The sequence below is a fragment of the Equus caballus genome, chromosome 13 (assembly GCF_041296265.1).
Source record: "Equus caballus isolate H_3958 breed thoroughbred chromosome 13, TB-T2T, whole genome shotgun sequence".
NCBI lineage: Eukaryota > Metazoa > Chordata > Mammalia > Perissodactyla > Equidae > Equus > Equus caballus.
In genome coordinates this window covers 43,867,967-43,884,389 of record NC_091696.1, presented here as the reverse complement: position 1 = coordinate 43,884,389, position 16,423 = coordinate 43,867,967, and the positions used below count along the sequence as shown (strand labels likewise).

Sequence of the window (16,423 nt, the reverse complement as noted above, 5' to 3'; positions counted from 1 at the left end):
AAAGTAGAGGAAGATGGGCATGGATGTGAGCTCAGGGCCAGTCTTCCTCAGCAAAAAGAGGAGGATTGGCAGCAGATGTTAGCTCAGGGCTAATCTTCCTCAAAAAAAAAAAGTTTCTCTTGGGGCCGGCCAGTGGTGTAGTGGTTAAGTTCACAAGCTCTGCTTCAGTGGCCCAGGGTTCGCGGGTTTGGATCCTGGGAGCACACCTACACCCCACTTACCAAACCATGCTGTGGCAGCATCCCACACAGAAGAACTAGAATGACTTGCAACTAGGATATACAACAATGTACTGGGACTTTGGGGAGAAGAAAAAAAAAAAGAGGAAGATTGGCAACAGATGTTAGCTCTGAGCCAATCTTCCTCACCAAAAAAATAAAAATAAAAAATTAGAGCTAGCCCTGATGGTCTAGTGGTGAAAGTTCAGTACATTCTGCTTCCACAGCCTGGGTTTGGTTCCTGGGCACAGAACCACACTACTTGTCTGTCAGTAGCCACGCTGTGGCAGCAGCTCACAGAGAAGAACTAGAAGGACCTACAACTAGAATAAACAACTGTGTACTGGGGCTTTGAGAGTAAAAAGAAAAAAAAGGAAGATTGGCAACAGAGGTTAGCTCAGGGTGAATCTTTCCCAGCAAATAAATAAATAAATTCTATTAAAAAAATCTTCTCCTTATACCCTTATTTTATCTAAAGCAAAGATTCTCTTCCTCAAATTTCGGTCACTGAACCCCTCTCATTGTTTCTGCTATTCCTGTGTGTCACCTGCATTATTCTTCTCTTCCCTTAATATTTTTTTTTTTCAATACATTCACTTTTGAGAACCTGTAAATTTCTTTTCAAATTATTCTTTATATCACTTCAAAGCATGGAAAATCGTTTGTTAAAAAAATGTATTAGAAGAAATGCCTAAGTGTTAAAATACAAGATTGAACCCTCTAACGACCTTGGGAATGTCCCACGTGGTGGGGATTCCGTTTCGCTCATTCTCTCTGCGCGTTTTCCCGTTCTCTGACCTGTGAAGGAGGTGGCTTCCCCCAGCTGTCAGAGTGGAAAGGCTGGACGAGTGCTAAAGAGGCAGCGGGGAGAGGCGGCCTTCTGCGGGTTTATCTTTGGAGGGTGGATTCCCACGGCAGCCGCTCGGGCCACGACAGAGGGTCCGCCTCACCAAAACCCTACCCCTGCTCCTCCTCCTCCTGAGCGTTTCTCCTCATCACTGTTGTGGGGTGAGCTGTGAGGGCACCCCCAGCTGCATCTCCTTGTCTCAGGAAGATGTGTGAGTTGCAGCTGAAAGACCAAATCCTTGGGGAGAGCCCAGCCGTTGACGTTGGGTCACTAACAGGTCATGAAAGGGAGGAGAAGTACCCCAGTGGCTCCTAGAGCACATGTGACTGCACTCGGGGTGGAGATGGAGAAACTGGTCGAGCCCTCAGGACTCCTGAGCGATCTGTGCAGTTCCTGTGAGACAACAGCAGCCCCGCCCCCAGCTTTTCTAGGTGGAGGGTTAGGGTTTGGTTAAATCACTTTGTCGGTTGCAAAAAGAGCCAGGTGTAGTGGTCACATCTTCACCTGAGCCGTGGACACGCTGGAGCCAGAGAGGAGGAAAGTCCCATGAGATGGAGAAGAGAGAGTTGCTCTAGGATGTAGCTGACAGGGCTGCAGCCATCCGTGTGTCCTTGTTCAGAGGTCTCATCCTCACAGGCTCACTCAGTCATGTGTGGCCAGTGCAGACAAGGTGGAGGTGGCCACCCCATACGGGAGGAGATGAAGAGAGGACCTGCTCCATAGCAGCTTCATTGTACCTCTTAGCATTTTCTTTAAGTTAAAAAAAATTTTAGGGGGCTGGCTGGGTGGTGTAGTGGTTAAGTTTGCATGCTCTTCTTCAGTGGCCCAGGGTTCACAGGTTCAGATCCCAGGTGCATACCTACACACTGCTCATCAAGCCATGCTGTGGCAGCATCCCACATACAAAATAGAGGGAGATAGGCACAGATATTAGCTCAGTGACAATCTTCCTCAAGCAAAAAGAGGAAGATTGGCGATAGCTGTTGGCTCAGAGCCAATCTTTCTCACCAAAAAAAAAAAATTTAGGAGACTAGACAATGAAAGTGTTTTCTGTTTTCAAACATTACTTTCGTATGCAAAATTGGTCAGCATAGCTGAAAAACCAAAAGAAAAAACTTTTAAAAGTCAAAGCCTTATGCCTTTAGCACTCAGAGGTGAGTCTGATTAACACCACCTGTGTGCATAGCCTCTGGGCTCTGCACCCTCGCCCGCTGCAGCGTCCCTGTCTCTCACATGTGCTCACACACTGGAGGGGCGGTGTGTAGCGTGGAGGAGGGGCACCAAGGCTCTGATGCCGGCTGCCTGGGTTCCACCATGGGCTCTGCTGCATCCTAAAGACCCCACTGTAGAATGGGTGTCATAGCAGCAACCTCATGGGTTATGTTATGAGGGTGCCATGAGTTAGCATGGGTAAACCACTTGGTTCCTGTGTGCCAGTGTCGGCTATTTTATTTTTACAGAATCGATTTATATGCAAGATACCATGTGGTAACCTGACTTATAAAAATAGTTATTGAATGATTATATTTTTCTCCAAATGATATTTAATGGCTGAAAAGTATTTGACTTTATTAGTACCATCATAATAAGTCCCCTAACTCTGGGTGTTTAATTTGTATCTCATTTTGCCTGTTTTTTATATATATATATTTTTTTTTGCTGAGGAAGATTCACCCTGAGCTAACATCCATTGCCAGTCTTCCTCTTTTTTTTTTTGTATGTGAGCCACCGCCACAGCATGGCCGCTGACAGACCACTGGTGTGGGTCCGTGCCTGGGAACCATACCTGGGCCACCAAAGTGGAGTGTGCCAAATTAACCATCCAGCCACGGAGCTGGCCCTTGCTTATGCTTTAATGAATTTCCTTCTTCTCTGGCCTTTTCTGTTTCCTGGTCTTGTTTTTTGGTGAAGCAAGCCCACCCCTGCCCTCTGAGGTGGGTGCTGATGCCCCTGGAGCCCCGGTCAGCTTTTGGTCTTCTCTGTCCACCTTGCTTCTCACCTGTTTAGGCTGACAGGCACCTGGCGGTGTGACCTGGGCTGAGCTTGAAGGTCCCTGCTGGCGTGAGCCTCAGCTGTCATCTCCATCTGTTTCACACACTCTGGGAGGGTTTCTGAGGCCTTTCATGGTTAGCATGCACTTAATTAATCCATCCCATTGCCTCGTGAGGTGTCAAATAAAAAGGCATTTTTTTGATAACTGTTAACGGACCTGTGTAATGATAAGAATGATAAATTCTATGTGGCTTCTCCTCCTACAAGTTAAAGTCCTGTTGGCTGGTTGCAAATCAGTTGTTCAGGGTCTGGGCATTATTTTCTTGGACCAGTCACGTGATAAAAATACCTTTCGGTGGGACGAGAACTCTCTAGTTTGCCACAGCCCCTGTCCCCTGCTCCCTCTTGTCTTACGCCTGCTCTGCTTTACTCGTTGGTCTAACGTGTCTGACTACTGTGGTCATTTCATTCTGTTTTCCATCTTAAGAGACACGCTGTGGCAGGATTGTTATGAGTATCAGCTAAAGTAATGGGCTTGACAGAACTACACACACACATACCACGCACGCACGTCAGAGTCCTGGTTTTGCTGTGGCACAATAGTTATGTAAGAGGTCACCTTTGGGGGAAACTGGGCCAAGGGTATACAGGACCTGTTGGTGTTACCTTTGCAACTTCGTATGAATCTATAATTATTTCAAAATACAAATTGAAAAATAAAAAGGACCTCATCATGTCTGGGGGTCAGGAGCCACTTGCCTCTTTGGAGGGGTCAGTGTGCCCTCCAGGTGTTTGTTTCATTCACAGCAGTTCCAGTGACCTGAAAGTGTTAATTTTTCACAAAATTCAAACAAGTTCATTGGTGCAAAGTTGTCTGGGATGAGTTTATGGCTCCCAAAGGTTCCAACCCAGTGGTTTGATATATTCTCCACGGCTTCTCATCATCATTTTGATGGAAGTCAGATTTATATTAAAAAATCTTGTTTTGTATCTGTTAGGTCTGGTTTTTAGATAGAGCCTTATTACAGTATTAAAAGACTGATCCAAAGCTGAAGACAAGCAGCCACTTGAAACGTTTCAGTGCTGGCTGCAGAGTTGCAGAGGAATCAGGAAGCCTGTGTGGTGTGAGCAACGAGCTGAGATGTGGCAGCCGATGCTGGCGCCACTCCGCTGTCAGTCTGCCTCAGTTAACCTGCCTGTTCTGCCTCCTGGAAAACGTTCTGCCATGAACTGTTGTTAAATTATGCCGTATAGAAATGCATATAAATTGCTTTCCTCCCCTCCTTTTAAGATAATATGTGACTTGAATTCACATGTGGAGATTAGGAGCAGGCTGCGATGAGTGACAAGACTCGGGCTGAGGGAATCCAAGAAAACAAGCTGTATAATCCATGTACATTGGGGAATATTTCCCTCCTACAGACCTTTTCAGGACTTGTTAGTTGTTTAGCTTCAGACATTTGCTATTCATATCACAGAAAGAGAAGGCGCAGACACCTATAGAAACATCCATGACAGGCTGTCTAGGAGGAACGGGATAATTAAGGGACTTCTCTGCGGTGTACTCTCTCTAAAGCTTCTGAGATGAATGCGGAGTTATCAGGCGACACCTAAGTCTATGGTCGTGTCTGCACTTGGTGCTGATGTGCTTTCTGCCAAAACAGAGCACAGAAGCAGAGTATAAAGTGCTGTCTTTGTGGGCTGAGGTCTCTTCAGATGCATTGAAAACAGACAGAAACTGATGGACAGTTTCAAGTTTTTCCACTGAGTAAATGTACGACTTATCTATACTGAGGAATGGTATTTCCATCCATAAATCAAGTTAGAAGCTTAGTATCTATGGGGCTTGTAGTAATTGCATGAGCTTGGAGGAAGGCGTGAAATGTACATGCCAGGTTTTTAGCCTTGGTTACCATGGGGAAGGGGTAAGTGGAGCAGTAAACAAGGGAACAGGGACTTCACACACAAGAAGGGGTGTGAAAGGTATTTTTTCCATGAAAAATTGCATTTAGTTGTGTGTGTGTGCATATGCCTAGAGAGATGCTAGAATAGATATAAACTGTTAGTGGGGTTTATTTCAAGGTGGTGGGTTTTCAGCTGGTTTTTACATTCTTTCTTAAATGTGTTCTGATTGAGTATCTTTGCAATGAGCAGTTTAATTTTTATAATCATAAAAGAAACCCATTGTTAAAACTCTTTTCATTGTGAGGAAATATTCCACCATGTTTAAAGACAGCGTCCAATACCTTGGGGGGAAGAGCAGAAACAGAAAATGTGGAAGAGGCACCTCTCTTTGGGGTAGCTGGTGAGAAACCAAGTCCAGATCCGAAAGGAGGCAGAGAAGAGCTCTCTTGGGCCTTGGGGTAGAGACACCTGGGTTTGTGCCTTGGCAGTGTGCCTTACTTATGACCTTGACCATGGCCATGTGACCTTGGTCACAGACCTTATTTGTACCCCAATTCCTCTCCTGTAAAATGAGGAGACTACTACAGGGTCATTGTGCCTGACACGTCATAGACCCTTAAATATTTTCCACTGAATGAAGAATGGATGGATGAATGAATGCATGTACGCTTGGTTCAATGAGGTCACATATGTAAAGTCCAAGCTATGTGGTAAATACTCAACAAATGGTAGTTTTCTCTCCCTGATCCTCGTGTTCTTTCCTCCAGCCAGTGTGCCTGGGGAGTGAATTTGGTAGAGTGGGATCTTGTCATAGCCTGAGTTCATGCTCCATAGCAGTCTTACGTGGAGGTAGATGCAGACTTGGTCAACTGCTTCTCCTCTTTGTGCCTCAGTTTCCTCCTCTGTAAAATGGGTATTGTGATAACACTGTGGAAAGATTAAATGAGATGATAGATAAAGACTTCACATAACAGTTGATAAAAATATTGAGTATTCCCCGGGTTGAATACCTAGTACTTAGCACATGCTTCTGTAAATGGAGAGAATATTACAGAGTGCCTGACACAGAATAGGCACCTAGCTGATTGATAGATTCAAATAATCCAAGCACAGCACATGTCAGCATCCTGAATTTCTGGGCACTGGAACCAGTTAATGCTTATTTCCATCACAAATCAACAGTTCTTGAGGCATTCTGCAAATATACCCTCACTAAAGTAGTCTCTTCCAGTGATCTCTAAAAGAATATATTAATATTTGTAAGATGTGCATTGTGTGTCTTTCTTTACAAAGATTCCTCCCTGCCTTGGGTCTAAATTGCCAATTTTTAATATATATATTTTTAACATTCTTGTACCTGCAGAGAAAACGAGGTGCTCAAAGTCCAACTGAAAAAGTATGTAGGAGCTGTCCAGATGCTGAAAAGAGAAGGTCAGCCGGCTGAAGGTGAGGGGGAGACTGAGCCTGGGGTGGGGTGGGGTGGGGTGGGGGTGGGGGGGTGGGTGGGCAAACCTTTCTATCTTCATAGCCCCTGTACCTGGCACAAGGTAGGCACTCAACTTGTGATGAGTGTGTATGCGGGTAGATTGGAAGAACAGTGCTGGTCAGGATTCTGGAAAACTAATTACATGGAAAACCCTGTTGTGTATTCTTGCTAAGTGCATAAATAATATTGTGAGATTTACTTGCTAGATTATTAGCAGCAGTCATATCAATTTGTGTGCTTAGGGAATTTTATGTCTAGAGTCTTGAGACACTTGCAAGGTAGTAAAACTTGAGTCCCATCAGGCTAGAGGTGAAAGCAATAGAATGTCAAAGGAGTGGAGAGTCAGAGCTCTAGAGTTCGGCTGACCAGGTTCCAACCCCAGCTCTGGTTAAATTTCTTAATCTCTCTGTACTTCAGTTTTCTCCTCTGTAAAATGGGGTTAGTTAACAGTGCCTACCTCATGAAGCAGTCCATGTAGACATCTTGGCATAATACCACAGAGTAAGTACTAAGTAAATTTTAGCTATTATTATTATTAATCAGAAATACAAGTAGACAGAAAAATGGTCACTTGACCAAGATCTCTCTAAATGAGGTGGTGCTGTATGCTTCCTCTGTCTGCAGTGTGGCTACAGGTTAATTGTCATGAATCTACTAAAATATTTCTCAAGTTTTCCTGAAGAAATGATATGCAACTTTGGCTGAACCATCTTGCAGCCTTCAGCCAATGGACCATTACCAGATTTTCTTAAAGAAAATTGAGCTCTTGGAATGTGGACATTTTAACAAAAGGGTGGACACACCATGCTCACAGGTCTTGTGAGTCAGCCAGACCTGGATTGAATTCAGGCTCACCACTACAACTGACCTCTTGGAGTTACTGTCCATCTGTAAGAGGAAATATCACATGATGTCATTGTGGGGATTTACCGAAACAGTGAATGCCAAGCTTCCAGTATGGCGCCTGGCGTGTAACTGGTGCTCAGTAAATGGTAGTTATTTTTCCATTTGATGGAGGGAGACAGGATTGGAATCCAGGTATGGCTTGCATAGTGATATCACAAGTGCATGAATTTTCTTTGAAGTGTTTGTATTTATTATGGTCTCAGTTTGATGAGGTTCAACATGCTGGTGATTTTTCTTTTATTGAGGGCATAATAGTTTATAACTGTGAATTTTCAGGTGTACATTATTGTTTTCAGTCACCATATATATGCGCCCCTTTACGCCTTATGCCCACTCCCCAACCCCCTTCTTCTCTGGTAACCACTAATCTGTTCTTTTTGTCCATGTGTTTATTTCCCACATATGAGTGAAATCATGTTTGTCTTTCTCTATCTGGCTTATTTCACTTAACGTCATACCCTCAAGGTCCATCTATGTTGTTGCAAGTGAGATGATTTTATCTTTTTTTATGGCTGAGTAGTATTCCATTATATATATCTACCACATCTTCTTTATCCAAATATCAGTCGAAGGGCACTTGGGTTGCTTCCACTTCTTGGCTATTGTGAATAATGCTTCAATGGACATAGGTGTGCATAAGTCTCTTTGAATTGTTGATTTCATGTTCTTTGGATAAATACCCAGTAGTGGGATAGCTGGGTCATATAATATTTCGATTTTTAACTTTTTGAGAAATCTCCATACTGGTTTCTATAGTGGTTGCACCAGTTTGCATTCCCACCAGCAGTGTATGAGGGTCCCCTTTTCTCCACATCCTCTCCAACATTTGTCATTTTTTGTCTTGGTAATTATAACCATTCTTATGGGTATAAGGTGGTATCTTAGTGTAGTTTTGATTTGCATTTCCCTGATAACTGTGATGTTGAGCATCTTTTCCTGTGCCTATTGGCCATCTGAGTATCTTTGGGAAAATGTCTGTTCATATCCTCTGCCCATATTTGATTGGGTTGTTTGTTTTGTTGTTGTTGATTTGTATGAGTTCTTTATATATTTTGGAGATTAACCCCTTTTGGATATATGATTTGCAAACATTTTCTCCCAGTTGGTGGGTTGTCTTTTCATTTTGTTCCTTGTTTCCTTTGCCTTGCAGAAGCTCTCTTTTTCTTTTGTTTCCCTTGCCTAATTAGACATGGTATTCGAAAAGATGCTTCTAAGCCCCATGTCAAAGAGTGTACTGCCTGTATTTTCTTCTAGGGATTTTATGGTTTCAAGTCTTACTTTCACGTCTTTAATACATGTTGAGTTGATTTTTGTGTATGATGAAAGACAGTGGTCTACTTCCATTCTTTTGCATGTGGCTGTCCAGTTTTCCCAACACCATTTATTGAAGAGACTCTCCTTTCTCCATTATATGTGTTCTTGGCTCGTTGGTCAAAGATTAGCTGTCGGTAGATGTGTGGTTTTATTTCTGGGCTTTCAATTCTGTTGCATTGATCTGTGTGCCTGTTTTTGTACCAGTACCATGCTGTTTTGATTACTGTAGCTTTGTGGTATATTTTGGAGTCAGGGATTGTGATGCCTCCAGCTGTGTTCGTTTTTCTCAGGATTGCTTTAGCTATTCGGGGTCTTTTGTTGCCACATATGAATTTTAGGATTTTTTGTTCTATTTCCATGAAGAATATCATTGAGATTCTGATTGGGACTGCACTGAATCTGTAGTTTGCTTTAGGTAGTGTGGACATTTTAACTATGTTTATTCTTCCAATCCATGTGCATGGAGTATCTTTCCATTTCTTTATGTCATCATTGATTTCTTTCAATAATGTCTTATAGTTTTTATAGTGTAGATCTTTCACCTCCTTGGTTAAATTTATTCCTAGATATTTTATTTTTGTCATTCATTCCATTCATTACACATTTTGAATGAATAGTGGTAGTCTAGCCCTTAACCCTTTCCAAGCAAGTTCGAGTCTATTCTCACGTGACTCAGTAACCCTGTGATGCGTAGGTGTGTTTCCTCTATTTTAAAACATTCATTATTGGAGGCTCAGGAGGACCTAAGGGGCTAACACATGTATCTGGGATGGAAATGAACTCGGGCCATTTTCCTCCAAATCCCTGGTTCTTTGCATTATAACGTTCTTAAACTTTAGTTTGCAGAGGCATTGCCTGGCGAACCTGTTAGATATGCCTTTTCTTAGAGGGGGAGAGAACTCCTCTTCTCAGGAGTGTTTCAGTGGATCTAGGATGGGGCTCTAGACTTGCATGTCTAGACTGGACCGTGCCCCCACCTTTTGAGAAATCTACACTTTACCTACACAGAACTTAATTTGGTGCAGTAAGAAAATTAAACCTAGCAAGAAAAGAAGCACCACTGGGCTTGCATTTGATTTAAAAACCTCGACACTATAAAATACATTTCTGATTAGGAACCATTTTGGAGTGATTTCCCCTAAAATTGATACACGGAACCTACAATATACAGAATGGCTTCTCATGGCAGCCAAAGTTCCCCTTCCCAAGACCGAGCTTGAATGCTCTGAGCCAAAGCTGGGGATGAGCCTTTTCAGGACACAGTTGCAATGGCCCTTAAATGGGTTAGAGCTGAGACAATTAAGCATATTTTGGTCCTGAGTGCAGCAGCAGTCCCTCACTACTTGGCTTCTTCCTGTCTAATTTAGGGCCATGGGCCTTACCTGTGAGTCGTCCTTCAGTGGGAGGTTTTTGTGACAGCCCTCAAATGCGGGCACGTACTGATCGATGCCCTATTGTTGCTCACGTGAGTCCTGCGGTTCACCACTTCTCTCCCTTCAGAAATACTGGTGAGCACCAGCTCTGTGCTGGGCACCGTGAAGCAGCCTCATTAAAAGGCGTTCTTTGGGAAATTGTACTTGGGGCTTTCAAGAACATTTATCTAATTTTCAAAGTGATGTCATCTATTACTCAAAGAAATTGGAGCTCACTACTCAACCCCAGCTAGTTGCTGACTCAGTTTGTTGAAAGCTATTGATTATGGGACCTGGCCAGGCTGGGGTGGCTTGGGGTGCCTGGCCAGGCTGGGTGGCTTGGGGAGTCTGGGGAGTTGGAGGAGCAGAGGCAAGGAGAGGTTGGAGAGGGAGAGAGTCCTTTCTCATCTATGATTTCCTTGGCTCCTGATGTTAGAGGGGTGGACATAGAGATGTGTACTAGCTTCTCAAATTCTCAATGGGAATTCAGAATGTGTTTTCCATAATATAAGCCTTTTAGTTTGAGGATATAAGGATTCTTTTTATCTTTTGGCAATAAATTGTTTATGAAACTGCTAGCTCATCAGGGAAAAGAGTGGAAAATTATTTAAGCCTCAAATGCTTTCAGGGTTGAATTAGATTGCTGAGGGCCATATTGGGATCCTCTCCTTGTTACATTGTTCTTGTAGAAGAATGCCTCCAGGATTTTAAAAAAAACCCCACAACTTAAAATGGATCTTAATTTTACATATATCAGATTTCAAATTCCCACCCTCTTCCTTTTTTAAAAGACAGATATAGTCCCTCTAAGAAAATCATGATTTAATACCCAGCAAAATATGGAGTAGAATTGTGGGTTGCCTCATTAACTGATTGAAAGACTTTTTTTCCTAATGTGGTCCAGAAGTGAGGTTGGGTTATTCACCACTGATGTGCTGTTTTTCCTTGGTGAGATGAGAAGAGTTCCCCAAAGCTTATGCCTTCATTTCTGTTTTTGGATCTCTCTCATCCTGGAACTTGTGGTCTTTGTGCTCTCCCTCCAGCCTTAGAGCCGTGGCGCAAGGACTGTTGTGTCCATGAGGGACTGGCTGGGCAATTAAACTTCCACTGTAACTCTTATTGGATATTTGACCAATTCTGTGGTTAAGGAACTTGGACAGCCTTTCTCCTCTCCAGGGAGCCAGTGAAGGGCGGTTTCGCTTGTGGAGAGAGAGCAGATCACTCTCCAGACTCCTGTTTTCCTCTCAGCTTATTGCTGACGTTGAAATACAGTATGCTGCAAGTTGGTTTCTTGTCTGGAGGAGCCTTCTGGCAGCTCACTGAGGGGCCTGGGAAGCAGATGAACCCACTCAGTCTCAGAGACCTGATAGGTTGTATTGACAAGACTGGCTCTTTCTCTTAGGGGTGAACTCAGAGAAGGGGGAACTCGTTGGGTGGTTCAGATGCTGAGTGGCACAATGTGTCCAACACCTGGTGAGAAAAAGGTCTCCAGGCCTGGGCAAGCCCTCGCTTGGAGGGACGCTGTTAGCTACTGGCTTTTTACATGGTCTTTTTCCTTTGTTCAGCCTGCGGTTTATTAGAGTTCTGAGGCGTGCTGGTTCTGTCAGATGTTAGTTAGCGTTGAGAGAGAGAGCGTGCAGACACAGATCTTACGTGAGATTCTTACATATTTTGTGCTTAGACCTCGTAGCAAGTGATCAGCAGATAACTGTGTTTCAGTTTAGAGATTATCGTTAATCACAGCTCTTCTCCTTTCCTTTCAAGTTCTCTGTAAGAAATAGATGCAGGAATCAGAGAAATACTGATCCAAATAACACTGTTATTACTGACAGTGATTGGAAATTCCAGCTTGGCCTGTAGCCAGAGTCACACTCCCTAATGCGCTGCCTCCCAGGTGTGGGCCCGGGGACCCCCCTTGGGAGGGATTCGTGGCTCTGCAGAATTTCTTCTCACCCTGTGGGGACCAACAGGGAAGAGAGTCCATGGGGGTCTTTCACTTTTTAATCCAGTAACTCCACCTGCGTGAGAATCTCACCAGTCAGGCACGAGGTGGGGAGGGAGGCTGGGGGTGTTACGCTGGAAGTCTCAACCTGGAAGCATGGCCGCAGGGTGGACGTCCTTCGCTGAGAGCTGTGAGACTGCAGCTGCTGAGATGTCTCCTGCGGGAGATCCTGGGGCAGCAGGCTGGGTCAGGAGCGTGGTTTAGTGCGTGGCCACCGCCTCCATTGCATCTGACCCCCTGGAGGAAAGGCTGCATCAACAGAAGGCGGCTTGTTCCACCTGTAGGTGTTCATCTTTCTCCAAGGGTGTCACTTCATCTCAGTCCTTGCACGTGCCCCCATGAAAAAGGCGGTCACGGCCAAAACGTTTGGGAAACACCGTGCCTTGTCCATTCTTCTTGCATGTCACGATGGACGTTAATGCACGAACGACTTCTGTGGTAAAGATACTGAGGACTCCCCTGGGCAGCTGACTTTGAGGCCTTGTGACCTCTCTGTGCCTTAGTTTCTTTCTCTGTAAAGCAGGAATTGTGATACCACCTTCCTCATTGCATTTTGGGGGAAGATGAGATAAATTAGTACATGGAAAGCACTCAGAATGATGTCCGATATGTAGTAGCCACTCAATAAATGTTAGCAATGAATAGTACTAGTGTTTTTATAATCTCACTCTACCTCTCATAGTCTCTTTGTAAATAATAAGCTGGGATTAAAATAGTATGTACTTCCCAGGTGGTTGTTATGAGAATTAAATATTCAATGATGTAGTTCAGATGACATGCTTGGATCAGAGTCTGGGATCTAGAAAATGCCCAGAACCCTTACACGGCCAAAGGGATGTTTCAGATGTGATTGAATTAAGGATTTTGAGATGACTTGTATCCCACCGTGCAGCCCCTGGCCTCTCTCCACTCGGGGGCCTCATGTTCTTGTCCCCAGGGTGCACAGAGGCACAGATGTCTTTGTTTGAGGCAGGCTTCTTTGGTTGCAAGGAAAACTGGCTTATGACGATGTGTGTGTTTGTGTCTGGTTCCAGTGGGATAAACACAGAAACTCATGGAAACATAGATCTCATCACTCCACTGTTTAAAACCCAGTCCAGGCTTTTTGGTGACAGCTTTCAGTGCTTGCTGTGATCTAGCTCTTCCCTACATCCCCCCCACCACCTCAGCCATACAGTCCGCCAGGCTAATTTCTACCTCAGGGCCTTTGCACTTGTCCCTCTGCTGGAATGCTCCTTCCTGGATGTCTGCATGGCTGATTCCACCTGATGAGGCAGGTCTCCATTCAGATGTGTCCTTTCCCTCATTCTTTGTTCTCTTATTTCCTTTATCTTCATCACAGTACTTATCAGTACCTCGTGGTATCTTGGTTATTTACTCCCTTCCTGTTTACTGTCTGTATTTTACCTTGCACCGTACAATCCACAAAAATGTCGATGTTGCCTCTTTTTTTCTCTGCTGTGTTCAGAGTGCCCTGAACGGTGCTTGACCCATGGTGTGTGCTCCGTAAATACTGATAACATTTATAAAAATGACCCATGGCATGTGCTCCATAAGTGAATAGAAATCTGCTATTAGAATATTAGAATAGAAACCTGATGGCGTGTAGGTGATTGAAGACCCATGTTGGCTGTGGGGAGCTCAGCAGAGGCTGAGTTCGCAGGTCTTCATTCTGGTGCCACACCAATAATGTGCTATCCCCAGGTATCTGCTGCTTTGAGTTGTGCCTCCAACCAGATTCTTCTGACCACATATGGTTTCTGCTCCTTGTGACTATAGTTAGCATGTGGCTCTGACTGTTCCATGGTTTCATCTTTCAGAACTCCTTGGATTACAAGAGTCATAAAATCCAGTTTAATCTGGCTTAAACAAGAAAAAGAGAAGTCCAAGAGTGCCTGACTTCAGGGATGGCTTGATCCAGGGGCTCAAACAATATCAGGAGTTTTTTTTCTGTTTCTCAGCTCTGTGTTTTCAGTATTGGCAGTGTTGTGCTGGTAAATGTTTAACAACCAGACCTCTGGGGGATAAAAGGTGCTCATTTAGAGTTCTTACTGATTTCCATGGTGCAAATGCTCCCACTGTGACTGATTTCAAGCTGCCAGCACCACGTCACTGAATGCCGAGTTGGGAACAGGTGCGCTCATTGGGCTCCCGTGAGCCGATGTGCCCCAGCTCCGGCGCCCCTCTGTGTGCTGGCCCCGTTTTCAGGCAGGTGTTCTCATGCTGGCAGAAGGCTGCCAGCAGCTCTAGGTTCAATCTTCCCAGCAGCCCAGCTGAAGAGAGAACTCGTCCCCTCTAGTTTCCTTATAACCCCTCGCTGTCTTCCCTTCCCTAGAACAGTGGTTCTCAGTCCTGGCTTCATACAAGTCACCTGGGGACCTTTGAAAAGTCTCAAGGACTTAGAGGATATCACTTTCAAATTAGTGAAGTTCAAGGTCAGCCAGTGTGCCCCAATTGTGCCAGCACTCTCTGCTTCTTGGTCAGTGGTGGACATCTCAAATCACGTTGACACATGAAATTAACCATTGCAGTCAACCAGCTAGAAAGCGGCCGAGCCCCGATTCCCACCCAGACGTAAGCTAAGTGCACGCTTTCCCCAGCACTCCTCCGAGTTTATGCTCCCAGAAACGCTCCAGGTGATGAGATCTACTGTGTCACTCTGGGCCTCAGAGGTGGTGAGTGACGGCTCGCTGCCTGCTGTGGGGCAGCCTCTGCCTGGGGCTGGGCGGCTACTTCTTAACTTGATCCTAGGAACAATTCACTCCATTCCCCTCTTCTCCTAGGATAACTGAAACCTGATCGTGTGCCATCAACCACATCGGGGGCCAGGTCAGAGCACGAGGGGCTCAGAACTGGATGTCAGACCTGGAGAAAGCAGAACTGTTCACTTCCCACTTCTTGGTAGCAGTGGTGTGTGTAGACAAGGCCTGCTGTGGGTGTTTTTCTCTTCTTCCATGAAGGCCCCTCCTTCCCTGGTCAGAGGAAGCCATGGCCTCGGGAAGGAGCATGGGGAGGGTGATGGTAGAGCATGGAGGCGAAAGGCAGGCACAGGTTTTCCAGTTGGGGGATCTCGGTTGAATCTCAGCCCCATCGTTTACTAGCTGTGAGTTCTTGGAATAAGTTTTTATCTCAGAGCTTCAATATTTTCATTTGAGGAGTAGAGATAATAATGTTGACCTTATAGAATTACTTGAAGTTTAAAAGGGATGACGCATGTAAAGTACTGGCAATTGTTGGCATTATTTTGGATCGGAGATGCATTTTGAAGGGCGTCCGGGCTGTGGAAGGTCAACGCACATTAGCAGAACACCTGTACATTAATTTCTGAAAGTGGAGGAATAATTATGGTGATAATTGTAGAGTAAACCTCTTTGAAAGCTTTGCAGGCCATTATCTTGGTAAAACACTATTTGTGTGATTGGCTGGTTTCCTGACCTTTAAGGAAGAATCTAAACAGGTAGCCCCAGTACCTGGCCCCTGCTAAGTGCTCAGTACTGCCAGCCCCAGGAAGACATTCCAGGCACAGTGGCCAGTGATTTGATATCTAGAAAAGTCCACGGTGTAATGCGCCCAACACCCAATGTACTCACCACCCAGATTTAACAGACAATTTATTATTTATTTCAGATTAATAAGAATTAAAAGTTACAACTGCAGTTGAGAGTGTCCTTACTGATTGCGCCCACAGGTGTTTCCAGATTAACTCTGATGGGCCCAGCTTGGGTGGCGTGCCTCGCTTAGGCTAATCCCGGGGACTTGGGGGCCGTTAGAACTCTGATGGACCAAGCCAGGCTCACATGCCCACTCCCAGGACTGCCAGCCCCATCCAAACACACTGGAATGAGAACAGGAGAGGGAGAGGCCCCCAGAAGTGAGAGATGGATTCTGGTAAGAGACGAGAGGATGTTGGGTAGCAGAAACGGATGACGCTACCGCTGGAGTGGCATAGGCAACAGCACTAACTCCAGAATCTTTATACAGGAGAGGTTTGGTGGTTTTGTAGGAGAAGGGGTTTGGAGGCATCATCTTTTTGAGACTGCATCTGCATAGCATGCCATCTGTCTTTATTGAATTTGTATGTTTATTTGGGATAATGTATCAAGTGGAACTAGGTTTCGCTGCATAGAAAAGAAAACCCAGACAACAGTGACTTCCACGAGGTTTTTCTCTTATCTAACACGAGTCTGGGAGTGAGTAGTTTTGTCCAGGGCTAGTGTGATGGTTTCACAGTTGTTGGGAATGAAGGCTGCTTTTTTCTTTTTGCTCCACTATCCTCAGTACGTAGCTTTTTATTGTGATGGTTGCCTCATGGTACCTAGATGGTGGCTGTTGCTCCAGCCA

General features: G+C 44.8%; 1 protein-coding gene across 9 annotated transcripts in view; it reads left to right on the top strand.

Annotated features, from left to right (window-relative positions):
- SNX29 (sorting nexin 29) overlaps window positions 1–16,423 on the top strand; it is a 589,016-nt gene that overhangs the window by 178,937 nt on the left and 393,656 nt on the right. For all 9 annotated transcript variants that reach the window (XM_070230995.1, XM_070230994.1, XM_070231001.1 and 6 more), the window contains one exon: window positions 6,326–6,408. In XM_070230995.1, the coding sequence (XP_070087096.1) occupies window positions 6,326–6,408 (83 nt within the window). The remainder of the gene's footprint in view (window positions 1–6,325; window positions 6,409–16,423) is intronic.